General features: G+C 45.8%; 1 protein-coding gene across 1 annotated transcript in view; it reads right to left on the reverse strand.

Annotated features, from left to right (window-relative positions):
• ACTN2 (actinin alpha 2) overlaps positions 1-14261 on the reverse strand; it is a 369946-nt gene that overhangs the window by 51483 nt on the left and 304202 nt on the right. Inside the window, exons 14-15 of the mRNA XM_086926858.1 lie at positions 11945-12085; positions 8194-8376 (exon numbers count right to left, since the gene is read on the reverse strand). Of these exons, the coding sequence (XP_086782984.1) occupies positions 8194-8376; positions 11945-12085 (324 nt within the window). The remainder of the gene's footprint in view (positions 1-8193; positions 8377-11944; positions 12086-14261) is intronic.

Below are 14261 nucleotides of genomic sequence, written 5' to 3' on the forward strand. Positions count from 1 at the left end.
AACAGAAACTAGATGGACATGCGTAGAGGACACACACGCACTGTGACAGTCCAGAGTTGGGAATGGTACACGGTAATGGTTGTAGTTTACCTTTATGGACTAATCCCCTGTAGGCTCCACGCCCCAGCCAGGAGTTTCAGTGCAAAGCAATGAGCGAGGCCACATAGGGCCCAGCTCGTTCATATCTCACTGCCAGAATCCACTCAGGGGACAGGACCCAGCTTTCCTCTCCACCACTGTCTCGGTGCTTTGGCAGTGTTTGTCTGCAGTCCTCATTAAGCGCTTCTTGACGAGATACAAACATAAGGTTTCCCAATTATGCTTTGTGCAGAATTACACACGATACCTTTCCTACAACTGGATAGCGCTCACTGACGCGGCTGACACACATCTAAATGATCCTGTCATATTTCCGTTCGGCAGGCTGTAAAATGCAGTCTGATCACCCATTTTGTGACATGTTGTAAGTGTTCACTGTTTGTGTATCTGATTGGCATTGAGTGCGAGCTGTGCGTGGGGGAGCGCTATGAGAGCTCAGGTATATTTAGAGATATTCAGCGCAGCCGGCTGGAAGTTAATGTTGTGTACCGATGCAGGCGGGGTCTCAGGTTTTGCCTGCACATGCACAGTACCTTTGTAGCATGACCAATGGTAAGTTTCTATCCATGTAGCGCTGCTGTTTCTTTGTGAAGCACTTTTACAGATGCAGGTTAAGTTGGCAATATATAAAAGCACTTAAAAACAAAGGACATGATGTTCCACGAGAGTCTGGGAGGGGAATTTTTCTATGCTACCATCTAGTTTAGCATGTTAGTAATATCGGGGATGATCTTGCTTATTGCATTTCGAGATCAATCCAAATCCATGTTTCGAAATAGAGACATGTGTACAGTTTTTAAGAAAACGATATACGTTGTTAAAATTACGTAAGCTAAACACCCGGGCTTAGCATAGTGTGCGGCCCTAATTGTGTTTGGCGGTTTCTGCCATTGCATCCAGTTATGTGATACAAGTAAACTGCAGAACTACAAGGTTTTCGACGGTTGTTAGTTGTATTAAGATGAATAGACAGCAACTAGGGCTTGTATACAATAGTAAAAGATTCCACTTAAAGCCTGGTGACACTACGACAACTATGTCAAAAGAGAAGAGAAATCCCTAGAAAAATGGCTCTCTTCACGTGAGTTCCCTTCCCCTACAAGGCTCGCCTGGCATGACGTCATGCCATAACATCTCCGTTTGTTTTCTTTCTGCATCTACTAGCTGGGACGGGCCCAGAGATCAGGGTGGCTCGTATTTTGATATTTGAATCATGGCTCATTCCCATGTTGGGTGCGTCACATGGTTATATCATGAACATCCAGCAGTGTGAGCACACGTACAGGCAGCAAGTCCCTGTGTTTGTTTTCTTTCTAAGATGAGTTTATTATGTACGGTGCTGCCACCCCTGGCGGCTAGGACTGCACTCTAACAACAAGCCACATATAAGCATTTGATCATGGGAGAGAGCCAGGTTTGAAAGTTCGACGATTTATGCAGCACTTTAGCTCTGGATAGGTTGTTTGTGTAGATCTGAACTGGGGGCTCCTTCGGGCAGTGGGGACTCCCGTGGGTAGGGACAGAGATATACCTCGGAGTGCTCTAATGAGGTGTGGAAATTTAGTGTGCTGCTCATGTTGAGTGCTCTATATGGGAGACGCGCAGGGAGCCATTGAGGTGCTTGTGAGCATAGTGGGAGAAGGTTGCCTTCCCAGTTATTACTATTTACATGGTGTGTACCTCTTGGGGATTTTATATGGCCTCCAAGGTGAAGAACATTGGAATTGTGATGAACTTCAACTTTGCCATAAACAGGAAGCTTTTCATAAGACTTGCCCTGTTATTTATCTCCGAGAGAAAGTCCTCTTTCCTTGCTCGCTATTCCCTTATACACAATCTTTGCAACCCCCCGCACCCCAGTATATTTTGGACAACAAAGGGATGAAAAGATATGCACACTCCAAATCCAAGGACTCTGGCAGAGCACGTTGCAGCTTTGGGGGCAAAACAGTTTTAGTACAACAGTTGTTCTGTGGCATGCCTACCACAGGATTGCAGAAAACAGCAAGAACACATACATTTTAGCAACATTTTTTAAACCTTCCAGTTTAATGAAGCCTTTGACGTTCTATCTTAGGCCCCTTATCTCTCTCTTTATGGTACTTATTGGGTGCACTAAAGTCCAGCTTATGAATCATGTACCCCAAGATGAAAAATATCATAGCAACATTTTGATGTGGCATGTGTGCATCTTATTGTATTATTTTAACTTGTTTCTTGGTGCCTGTCTTTACCTAATGAATAGAGCATCAGGACGGGACAGGGCCTGCTCAAATCATTTTCTCAAACAAAAGTAAGGCTCACCTGCACCCTAAGCCAATGAAGACTTTTACACTGAAGGGCATCCTGAGGTTCTTTACTCCTCCCTTTAGTACATAGGCGATGATGCTGTTTTTACAGTCATTAACGAGTGACTGGGTGATGGTAACTTTAATTGCGACATGGAATATTTTATTTTTAGTATTTTACTTTTAGTTCCCAGGGACCCCCATTGTCATGCGGGAATGTGCGAGGGACTTTCTTCTCATTAGGAGGTGGGGGGTGGAGCGGCCGCCGGGGCAGGGCGTGGTGCTCGGCAGGAGATGCAGAGATAGAAAGAGAAAGGGGGCTCTGTGCCCTTTTCCGAGCCGGGCTAGCCTTCTCTTGTCACTCACCTGGGAATATTTTAAGTGCGCAGTATGGAAATTAGCGAAGACGCTCGTTTTATACTTTTTGAACCCAAAGCTACTCTTTTTGTTTCTGAAGGAGGGATTTAATTAAGCTATTTGTATTCCAATAAAACACATTTTAATACATTTATAGTACAGATCCAGTAAAAAAAGGTAGCATTCTTCATATATTTGATTAGGCAGGAACACACCCAAAAAGTTCACACTAGTAGTTTAAACTCACTATTTCTAATCATGCATCTTTACTGCTGTTCATCTGTAAAGCTGTAATCATACATATTTTTTGTATTTTGCTGCTTTCACGCCGAGACTATATTATACATAGGGGCCCATACGTGCTCTTGAATATACATTGCGCCACCTGGCAGCTCTGCGACACGAGCTCAGAGGATACTGCCACTACAGTAGCTCGGAGTGTAGTCTGTAAACAGAAAGGTGGGAATAAAGCAAGTGTCAATTGCAGAATAATTGGTACCACTTGGTACCACTGCACCAGCCACACTACTTCCCTACTGACCGTTCTCCACTTCAGCCCCGTCTAAATTACAATTCCTGCTTGTGACCCTTTTGCCTGCTTGTGCTTGTTTTCCTGACCCTGTTGCCTGCTTGTGCCTCCGTGTGCCCCTGTTGCCTGCTTGTGCCTCCGTGTGCCCCTGTCGCCTGTTTGTGCCTCAGTTTTCGTGCCCCTGTTGCCTGCTTGTGCGCCCCTGTTGCCTGCTTGTGCCTCCGTGTGCCCCTGTTGCCTGCTTGTGCCTCCGTGTGCCCCTGTCGCCTGCTTGTGCCTCAGTTTTCGTGCCCCTGTTGCCTGCTTGTGCGCCCCTGTTGCCTGCTTGTGCCTCCGTGTGCCCCTGTTGCCTGCTTGTGCCTCCGTGTGCCCTTGTTGCCTGCTTGTGCCCCTGTTGCCTGCTTGTGCCTCCGTGTGCCCCTGTTGCCTGCTTGTGCCTCCGTGTGCCCCTGTTGCCTGCTTGTGCCTCAGTGTGCCCCTGTTGCCTGCTTGTGCGTCCGTGTGCCCCTGTTGCCTGCTTGTGCCTCAGTGTGCCCCTGTTGCCTGCTTGTGCCATGTGGGTGTGTGTGGAGGGCTCTGTGTGGCTGTGTGTGTGGGGAGGTTTGTGTGGCTGTGTGTGTGGGGAGCTTTGTGTGGCTGTGTGTGTGGGGAGCTTTGTGTGGCTGTGTGTGTGGGGAGCTTTGTGCGGCTGTGTGTGTGGGGAGCTTTGTGCGGCTGTGTGTGTGGGGAGCTTTGTGTGGCTGTGTGTGTGGGGGGGGCTCTGTGTGTGTCATTTGCGAGAGATAAAGCTAGTGGCATTGTAAATGACAATGCCATTTATTTATGTTAAAAAATACATAAATAAAAATAATGTCAAGAGCAATGCCAATAGCTCTAACTTTAACAAAGGCGAAACCATTGCATTGTAAATGCTTGTTTGTAATGCCACAGAATTACCATACAATGTTCAAAAATACAACTGGTTGTTTTTGGTTCAGTTCATTGTACTATGGAGCTTATATTATTTATTTTATTAGTTACTTTGTCATAGGGACTCTAAGGTATGAATACTATACCTGTTTTGTGTCCGGAGGACTAACAAAGCTTCCCAACAGACTCTGTCTGCAAGACTGTGACTGCAGCAATAGTAATTCAGATCAAAAGCACAAAGTGATGAAGGCTCACCATTGGGTGCAGCTCAGGGATGTCAGACAATCTATATTCTTGAGTATAAACCATAGCCTGGTTCTCCTTTCTGTTCTTAACACATTCATATTTCTTAAATGTTTGCACTCAACACTATGAGCATGCAGCTCTAGCTTACTTACATCTAACAAGCATTCGCAAAGCAGTGTGTGAGCTATTGGCTTTGCCAATATCTTTTAGCCATGTTGTTCAGCATGGCTAAAAGTACAATTAGAAAAAAAGCCCTATAAGACAGCCAGCGGTCGTCATTTCACTATTTTTCCTTCTGGGAGGTGGGGGTTGGACAAGATGAACAATCGATCGGTTCTGCGAATGGATCTTGCGAGGTCTTGACGCCCTAATTCCAGCAAAATGGGTGAAAGGTCGTATCTCCACTTCCAATCCTTGGTACAATAACTCTCTAACCGTCCTGCGAAAAGCCTGTAAACAGGCTGAACACGATTGGAGGAAAGATTACGCACCGGAGAAAAAAAGGCACTACTTGGCAAAGATAAAACTCTATCACAGAGCGGTCTGTAAAACACGCGCATCCTTTTATGCCATAGAGATTAGCTCCAGTCATAACCCCACCAAATGTATTTTTAAAATCCTTAAAGATCTCAGGACCAGGAAAGCAAGTACCCCAGTTGTACCCTCCACGCTCTTATGTGACGAATTAGCAATTTTTTTTGTCAATAAAGTGAGTACCATCTACTTATCCTTTCCTGATCCCTGCACACCTCCGGCCTATGTTAGGCCTAGTGTGGAACCTAGGGTCTCCCTGATGTCCATTCCGCCCCTTTTGGAGGCTGAATTTACCTGGCTCAGTGGTAAAATTAAGTCAGGTTCCCCCTTGGATCCCCTGCAGCCATCTCAATTTTAGGATTCCCTCTCCATCTTCAAGGAGCCTCTCTGCAATATAATTAACAGCTCCCTCCTATCCGGGACTGTTCCAATCCCCTGGAGGCATGCCTGGGTGTCCCCAATTCTAAAAAAAAACAACGCAGACCCCAACAAACCGGAAAAATTCCGTCCAATATCTCTCCTATCCTGGGTGGCAAAAATCGCTGAAGCTCACGTCAACAACGTACTAACCCAGTTCGTGAATAATAACAGCATCTTAGACCCTTCCCAGAATGGGTTCCGATCGGGCCACAGTACGGAAACGGCCCTCCTAGCCACCACCGAGCAACTACGATCTATCATGGACAGAGGTCAAAGTGCGGCGCTGATTCTGCTACATCTCAGCGCCGCCTTTGACACAGTGTCCCACGAGATACTACTCCTGAGACTCGAGGAAGCAGGGATAGAAGGCACAGCCTTAGACTGGTTTCGCTCATTCTGACTAATAGATCATTCCGAGTCTCAGTACCCCCTTATTCTTCTCTGACCCACGCCATTGGTCAAGGGGTGCCCCAGGGCTCGGCCTTGAGCCCACTGCTCATCAATTTATACGTCCAGCCTCTAGCTGCGGTCACCAAGCTGTGGAACCTTACGATAAGTCTCTTATGCTGACGACACGCAGCTAGTGGTCACCTTGGCGGACGGTTCTTCCCCCTCAGCCTCCAAATTCAAAGACGCATGACGGCAGTGGCCAATTGGATGGCAGCCAATTGTCTACAGCTAAATGCCGGGAAAACGGAGGTTCTGTTGATGGGCAAGCACGTCAATCTATGGAATGAGCAGTGGTGGCTCGCAGCCCTGGCAACAATTCCGTCCCCCAAAAATGTAGTGAAGAACTTGGGGGTCATGATGGACTCTTCCCTTTCCTTTCAGGCCCACACCAAGCAGCTAGCCGCTTCATGTTTTGGCACCTTGTGAGGCCTAATACCCATTCTAAAATACTTTGCCCCCTCGGTTCGCCAATTCATTGTGCAAGCAACCATCCTCTCACGTCTTGATTATTCGAACTCCCTCCTTCTGGGGGCGAATAAGGCAGAAGTTATAAGAATGCAACGCATTCAAAATGCTGCGGCTAGAGCTCTGGTGGGCTTGCCGCGTTTCTGCTCAGCCTCCAGCACTATTCGAAAACTGCATTGGCTCCCCATTCGCAGACGCATTCATTTCAAGACACTTTGTATTTCTTTTAAAATTCTGAAATGCGCTAGTCCGGCCCTGCTGAGTAACCTGATCTCACATTATGTTCCATCGCGTCCTCTCCGTTCAGCAGAGCTACACTTAGCGACGGTGCCTAGAATCAGGCTTTCCAGGACAGGTGGTCGGGCTTTCCGATACCTTGCGCCCAAGCTCTGGAATTCCCTCCCGGTACATATCTGCGCCATCGATTGTCTGTCGTCCTTCAGAAAGGCCATAGAGACCATCTTGTTCCCTTCACCCTAGTTTATCTCCCAGTCAATTTCCTTTAGGCTGGCCCACATTGTTATCGTGTCCTCATGTGGCAGCTCCGGGACGCCCCTTTGCTGGGGCAGCTGCACGCTTTACAAAACGGATAACATAACATAACAACTGGAGGGAGGCTGGGAGGTAGGCAATGGACAACATGGGAGGAAACAGAATGCTATTAAAAAAGAAGTGCTATGAGGTGGCCATTGCAGGCTGTGGCATATCGCTTTTTTTTGTTATGACTGCTGGAAGGTAAGACAACACGGACAACAGGAGGTTGCGGGTGAAAGGGATAAAGCAACAAGGACACTGGTGTGGGTTTGAAGGGAGGAAGGAACACAATGTAGGGGGTTGGAGGGAAATAAGCAAAGGGAAGTGGTAAGGAAAAAAGCAGTCGGGGAAGAAAATTAATAAAATAGTACCTTAAGCCCTGGGAACAACGAATGGACAGCGAAGAACACTAATAAAAGTAAATCAATCAGAACTCGGTTACTGCTCAAAACTGTTGACCAGGATGTGGCATCGAGAAGCGCTAGCCAATTAGGAGACAGCAAATAAGAGTGACCATGAGGCCAGCGAATGGTAAGCAATGGGCGTACTCCAAGCCAGTAAACAATACCTCCGTGCAGCAACAGCCCATGCTCTGCAGGCTAAGGAGACCTGAAAATTGAGTGTTTGATTGCTAATAGATATGTTTATACTTTCAACGCATAAGAAAGACACAAGGACCAGATCAACAAGTAAGAGAATCCAGAAAGGGTATAGAAGCTTCTTAAGAAATTGTGGATGGAGTTAAATTAAAAGTATTTTTTCTCCACTGCATGTTAGCCTTTCTATTCCAACGCCAAATGGCATTGTGAATGATCACAATATATGATATGTCAGACGATTTAATTGTCCAGAATAAGCTTGGTGGAATATCAATATTTAAGTGTGACAATATGGGCTAATTAATACATTGAAGTCTGATCGCATCAGTTGAAAGATTTTTCTGGGCAAAGGGTTATAGTATATTTCCTACCATGCCTGATTGCATCTCTGAACTACATCTGGAGTACATATTCATTAAATGAATGCACGTAATGCACATGCTTTTTATGCTGTGGAAGTGATGTCCCAGATGAAAGTAATGTCCTAGATACAAGAATCACAGTACCTGTGGCTTGGGAAACAATGTCCAAGATGCAGGCATCGCAGTACCTGGGGATTGGGCAGTGATGTCCCACATGCAGGTGCTGAGATATCTGGGACTTGGAAAGTAATGGCCCTGGTGCAGGTAGGCAGGCAACACAGTTTTCGTGTGCATAATTTATTTTATGTAAACACAGCAAAGTTTGCACAAGTGCTATTCAATGGATGAATTCAGAAAAGCGCTAAGTGCGCTCTCCTTTTCGGCTGTTAACACAAATTTACCTTGTCCCATTTCGTGCGGATTTCGTCCACCGTGATGTTGGTGTAAGAATTGCTAGAAGTGATCCTGATGCTGTAACTCTGGATAACCTTCTCCACCTCGGTTTGGATTGATAGAATGGCCTGTCTCTCGCCGTCCGCCTCGGGCAAAGTGGCTTTAAACTGTTCATGGGCTGTGATCAAACTCTACATGGAGAAGTTGAAAGAAAAAAACAGACAATGAACAACTCAAAAAAATGTATATGATTCACATAGGTTAATTGACATTAGAGCAAGTTATTCCTAGTGAAATGAAGGTTTGACCTCTATTTAATTTAATACATTTCACAAACATTTCCATGGTTAAAAGGTGTAAATTGCACCTGGGTGTATTACATTACTTCAGCACATGGTCATGTTCTGTGCTAGGACCACCATTATTGAAAGTGCCCTCCACAGAGCATGGGCGTCTTCTAAATTACAAAAAACAAGTATGTCATTGACCGCCATCCTTTTAACTTTGTCACTGCTCATTTTTTTGTGTCACAGTTATGCTCAAATGTATTGTTGATAAGCTGCCCGGCACTCATTCATCTTATAAAAGAATTGCCTAAAAGCAAAAATATATTTTTGAGTATCAAAAAGCACGTATTGCCAATAATAGTTAGTAGCACTTAAGGGAACTACTTTGTGTGTCTATGTGCTCCTTATGAAAGAGCAGAATACCGTCACTCACAGTGAAGTTAGCAAATGGCTGAAGTGGTCTGACAACCTTCCCCATGCTGTAGCGGACAGAAGATAAATGTGAATAACACAATAACAAGCCAATGGATCAAGAGTGTTGGCTGAAAACCTCTATATGTGAGTATATTATTCATACTATTTTAGTAAAATCAAAAAATATTGGGTAAGGCTCAACCTAAAAATGTGCTGTCCCCAGCACAATGGTGAAGGTAGACACAACCTAAGAACTGCTGTGGGGACAGCGCAGCAGCGAAACACGGGCCCAGAGTTTCAAACAGTCTGTTCAATTTTCACTTCAGGGGAAGGGGTCTGATTTTCAGCAGGGTTAGGAATCTCTCCACAGGCAAGAGCAGTGGTTCACTGCACCTGCCTGTGGGGGGTATGCCTGGTGGATCCCTGGCATTGCCATGCCCACTCCCAAGAAGAGGCATCCTCAAGGGTGTACTCATGGATGCCACTTTGAATGTGATGGACCCTTGGTGTGACTCTGGAAGCCTGTTAACACATGTGCTCCATAGGTAACATGGTACGGGGGCAGAGAGCACAGCGCGTCCAAGTTTCATGGGTCACACCCTCTCGATAATGACTGAATGCCACTTGAGAATGTGCAGGCATAAAACGTACACCTGTACGATCTGTTTTGCAGGTGGAGCCCCAACATCTGCAGCCACTTCTGTAATATGAAAGTGCCTTTGGGTGCAAAAAAAACAGGTGCAAACGTCCATCGTGCCCGAAAGCACTACTCTAATAGGTCCCCAGCAACAAGTAGGACCCCAGCAACAAGTATTCAAAAACATGTGAGATTCACAAAAACAATATCCATTTTGGTCAGAATCTTGTCACAAGTCGTGCAAATAGAATTTATACTTGGACAAATGCAAAGATGAAAAAAGTTAATTTATAACTGTATGTTTGAATTAGTTTTTTTTATTTATCGTGGAAGAGATCCTCTTTTTGGGAAAAACATACAAAAAATTATGCAAATATTTTCGCAGATTTAACCAGGTTGAAACATGGGCACTTTACTATCTGTTGAGACAAGAGGAAATCTTATACTTCTGTTTTGTGGAACACGAGTATTTCTTTGGACTTTCTCCTTGTTGTTAGATTGTCACTTGCATTACCCACTCCTAGCCAGGCGCCTGCAACTTCCTCGCTACCACTGGTACCGTTTTCATCATGCCACCGTGGCCACTGATACTGACACATATAACGCCTAGCAAATATCTTTAACTAAGAAAGCATCCTATTTCTGGCCATTGGTAGAAGCTTTGCATCACCATTCGGTGATGGTGCAAGGCTGTAGCCTTTCCTCACCTTATGGAGGCACCAACCCTGCCAGGATTTACTGCCCACAAAAACAAATATATATCCACAACTCATTGTTGCTTCAGCCTGCGCCGTGACTGTAGCTAACACCTCTTACCTCTTCATACACCAGAAGTGAGCACAGATATGTAAATGGAGTCTTTATCAAGTCCTGCCCATGCCACTGGCTCATACGTTGTCGATGTAAACACACAAACGCGGAACTTGTTGGCAAAAATATCTTCTGCTAGGAATATTGAGCAATAAATACCCTTTACAGATAGTTAACTTCAATAGAGCGATCATCTTGTATACGATATTTAGGGCACACTATTTCCGTGAGACGATATTTTGTGTGCCATACTATCCTAGGAGCAGTGCCTTGTTACTATGTAACGAGAATCTGCTAGGCATGTTCATGCCAATATGGAAAATAAATAATGTTTTCCTTTACTGAACAGGACCAGTTTATTTAGCTTTTTTTACTGCCAAGTAGTTAGATGAGGACTAACTTGTATGAGAGGCAGAATTGAATTAAGACTCTGGGTGAGAGCTGGGGACGTGGTGCGAAGACTAGGCATTGTGATTGATGTATAGACCTTGAGAAAGACATGAGGTTAGCGTGTGTAGTAGATATGCTTGAGGTCTCTCTGTCAGTGGTGTAACAAAAAATGGTGAGGTCCCCTTCAGCATGTGAAGAGACGCTCTGAGTCTTCCATACCTCCCAGATATTCATTGACCAGACCGAAATGGCACCCCTCTGAAGGGTTTGTCAGGGCCCTGACGATTTAAAGGCCACCCTGCACCTCATGGGCTGCAGGGGTCTGTTTTACATCGCTGCAGGGGCGGCCTTAGGCATGTGCAAGCCGTGCACCTGCACAGGGCCGCCAAACCCAGGGGCCGCCACGCTAATATATATCCTTAATATAATAATCCTCTGAAGATGGATACATAGTTGGTGTGGCGGCCCCTGGCAGGGATTTGGCGGCCTCCGGCTCTGTTCCACTTCCAAATACCATGATCCCCCCTCTTCACTGGCCTCCGCACCTGCATTCCTCCTGGTTCCTGATTGGATTCTTTTTTTCCCTACCCACTGCTGGCCACTTCGTGTGTCACAATGCCCTCCTCCTCCTAAATTTTATTGATCTGAGACGAATTCGGAAGGGTAGGAGCAGCCGCAGGTACTGGTCATCTAACGCCTTTTCTGGACGTTATAGTAAAACACCTTCCTGAGCTCCGGGGGGCTCCGCCCCGCCCAGACCCCCTCTTCCGGGGCCCCTACCTACGCTTCCTGCCCAGGGCCGCCGTGAGCCTAGAGCCGCTCCTGATCGCTGCTTTCTGTATGCATTATATGAACTGGAAATCCCAAAATACATGAGAACTGTTTACAACGCACATAAACAAAGTAAACACAGACCACAAATCCCTTGAAAAAAGAATTCAATAAGTAAAACACAGGGAACCTACAGAATATGTGGGCACACAACTGGTCGCTTTTTGTAATGCAACAGTTCACAAAAATAAACAAGGTTTCTACATGTTGTGAAAAGGGGAAACAAATACAATATTTTCAGAAACAACTTCAAAACTCTGCTACTGTAAGAACGCCTGTGGCCAGGCAGTACCGAATGACCAAAAACACTAGAGATTCCTTTAGGTTAAGCTTTGCAGTAGCTTTTCATGGCTGAAGTTATAAAAATGGCTGTTTTAAAGAGTTCATTACCTGGATTTCCTCTATACTGTGAACAATAAACATGTCTTGTAAGTCCTCCATGGCGCCTTCCATCCAGTTGTTGAAGGGGGCCGCCCTCTTGGCAAACTCCAGGTGGAGCTGGTCAATGGTTTCCAGAAGCTTCTCTGTCCTCTGAAGAGAATGGAAACAGGCCACAGTTCACTACAGTTCAACTCCACATTAGTAGGAATGTAAAAAAAATTGAAATGTGCATCACAATGTATAGCAATTATACATTGATTAAGATGTAATACCAGTTAGTGTGCTCTCAAATAACTGGTTAGCAGTTCTTCAGTCACAGATCTGTGAATGCCACTATATGTGAGATGAAGTTTTTACTATATTATTAAACTACTTGTATTGTACTACTATTATTTTTTATTTTCAGTTACATGCACTTTAGTTGTTTTTACACAATGCTCATGCGATTTTACTTTGATTGAAACTTGCACCTCAGCACGTTTCTTCCCTTATTATTATTATTATTATTATTATTATTATTATTATTATTATTAAAAAATTTTATAGAGCGCGTAGTCACCCGTAGGTATCCCAGCGCTAAAAAACCCTAACCAGTGAGAGGGGAGGGGGGGGAAAGGGGGGTACAGCAATTTTAGACAGAAGCAATTTTAATCAGAGCAAAAAAAGAAGTGGTTAAAAACTGTTTTAAGGAAACAAGTGGGTTTTGAGTAGTTTCCTGAATCGTAAATAGTTTGATTCTTTCCTCAGGTCTCGGGGGAGGGCGTTCCATAGGCGCGCTGTGTGGATCGAGAAGCGTCTTCCACCCGTGCGGGCTTTTTTGAACCTAGGCACGGTGATGAGGGACTCCCTGTCCGATCGGAGAGATCTAGGGGCTTTATAGGGTTGTATGAACTTCCTCAGAATGGGGGGGCCCTGATTCTGCACTAGCCTATGAGCCAAGCTTAAGGCTTTGAATGTTATTCGTTCTCTCACTGGAAGCCAGTGAAGGAGCTTCAGGGCGGGTTTGGCTGAGGCTCTGGCAGGAGTATGTGTGAGGATCCGGGCGGCAGCATTTTGAATTTTCTGCAGTTTATTTAAGGTTGCTTCAGGTGCGCCCAGGTATATAGCGTTGCTATAGTCAAGCCTGGACAGAATAAGGCCTTGGATGAGAAGTCTTTGCGATGTGGGCGGAAGGAGGGGCAGAATCTTTCTCATCGCTTTGAGTAGGCCGAAGCAGGTGCCTGCTACCCTTTTGGCCTGCGTAGTAAAAGAGAGATCTGTTTCAATCCATACTCCCAGGCTTTTTACTTCCTGTTTGGGAGCAGGGGGGGGGGGCCAGACAGGGTGGCCAGATGTTCAGAGGGAAGGTGCATCCTTTCTGACCCAGAAGGAGAATGTCAGTTTTCGAACCATTCAGCTTTAAGGCTGAGTTATTCATCCACCCTTGGATCTGTGTTAAGCAGTTGAATAGATCCGCTGGCTGTTGACTAGGGTGGGAGAGGGAGACAACTAGCTGTGTGTCATCCGCATAGCTGACAATGCTCACTCCGAACGGGATGACGACCTCCTCCAATGTGGACATATAGATGTTAAACAATGTGGGGCTCAGGGAGGAGCCCTGAGGCACCCCACATTGGAGGGGAGTATCGGAGGAGCGGGTGTTATTTTCCCAGATCTGGAAGGAACGTTGGGCCAGAAAGGAGGAAAGCCAGGAAAGAGCGGTGCCTGCTACTCCTACTTTCTTAAGCCGTTTAACCAGGAGTTGGTGGTTGACGGTGTCGAAGGCCGCGCTCAGGTCGAGGAGGATCACTGCCACTGATCCTCCCTCGTCTAGGAGCGCTCTGGCCTCCTCCACTGCAGCCAGGAGGGCGATGTCAGTTCCTTGTCCTGGGCGGAAGCCTGTCTGCGAGTTTTTTAGCAGATTATTAGATTCAAGAAACTGGGAGAGTTTCTTATTCACCAGTTTCTCTGCAACCTTGCTGGTCCCGGGGAGGAGGAGGGATATAGGTCGGTAGTTGGCCAGTTCAGCTGGGTCTAAGGAAGGTTTTTTTAGCAGCGCCTTAACGACTGCCGCTTTCCAACTAGGGGGGACGACTCCCTGTTGAAAAGAGGCGTTGATCAGCTGAGTGAGGGGGGGAATGATAATGGGAACGACTTCTTTAAGGGTTCGTAGCGGGGCGGGGTCCCTAGGAGATCCGCTTTTGATGGATGTGAGCGTAGTCTCTACCTCTTCGTTGGTTATTTTGTCCCCAGGAAGTTAGACGAGGGGTGATCAAAGTTAGTTGTCATGTTAGTTTTCCATTATATTAGCCTATATTAGGATACATTGATAATTTTCTGCTCTTTT

The sequence above is a fragment of the Lissotriton vulgaris genome, chromosome 6 (assembly GCF_964263255.1).
Source record: "Lissotriton vulgaris chromosome 6, aLisVul1.2, whole genome shotgun sequence".
NCBI classification, from domain to species: Eukaryota; Metazoa; Chordata; class Amphibia; order Caudata; family Salamandridae; genus Lissotriton; species Lissotriton vulgaris.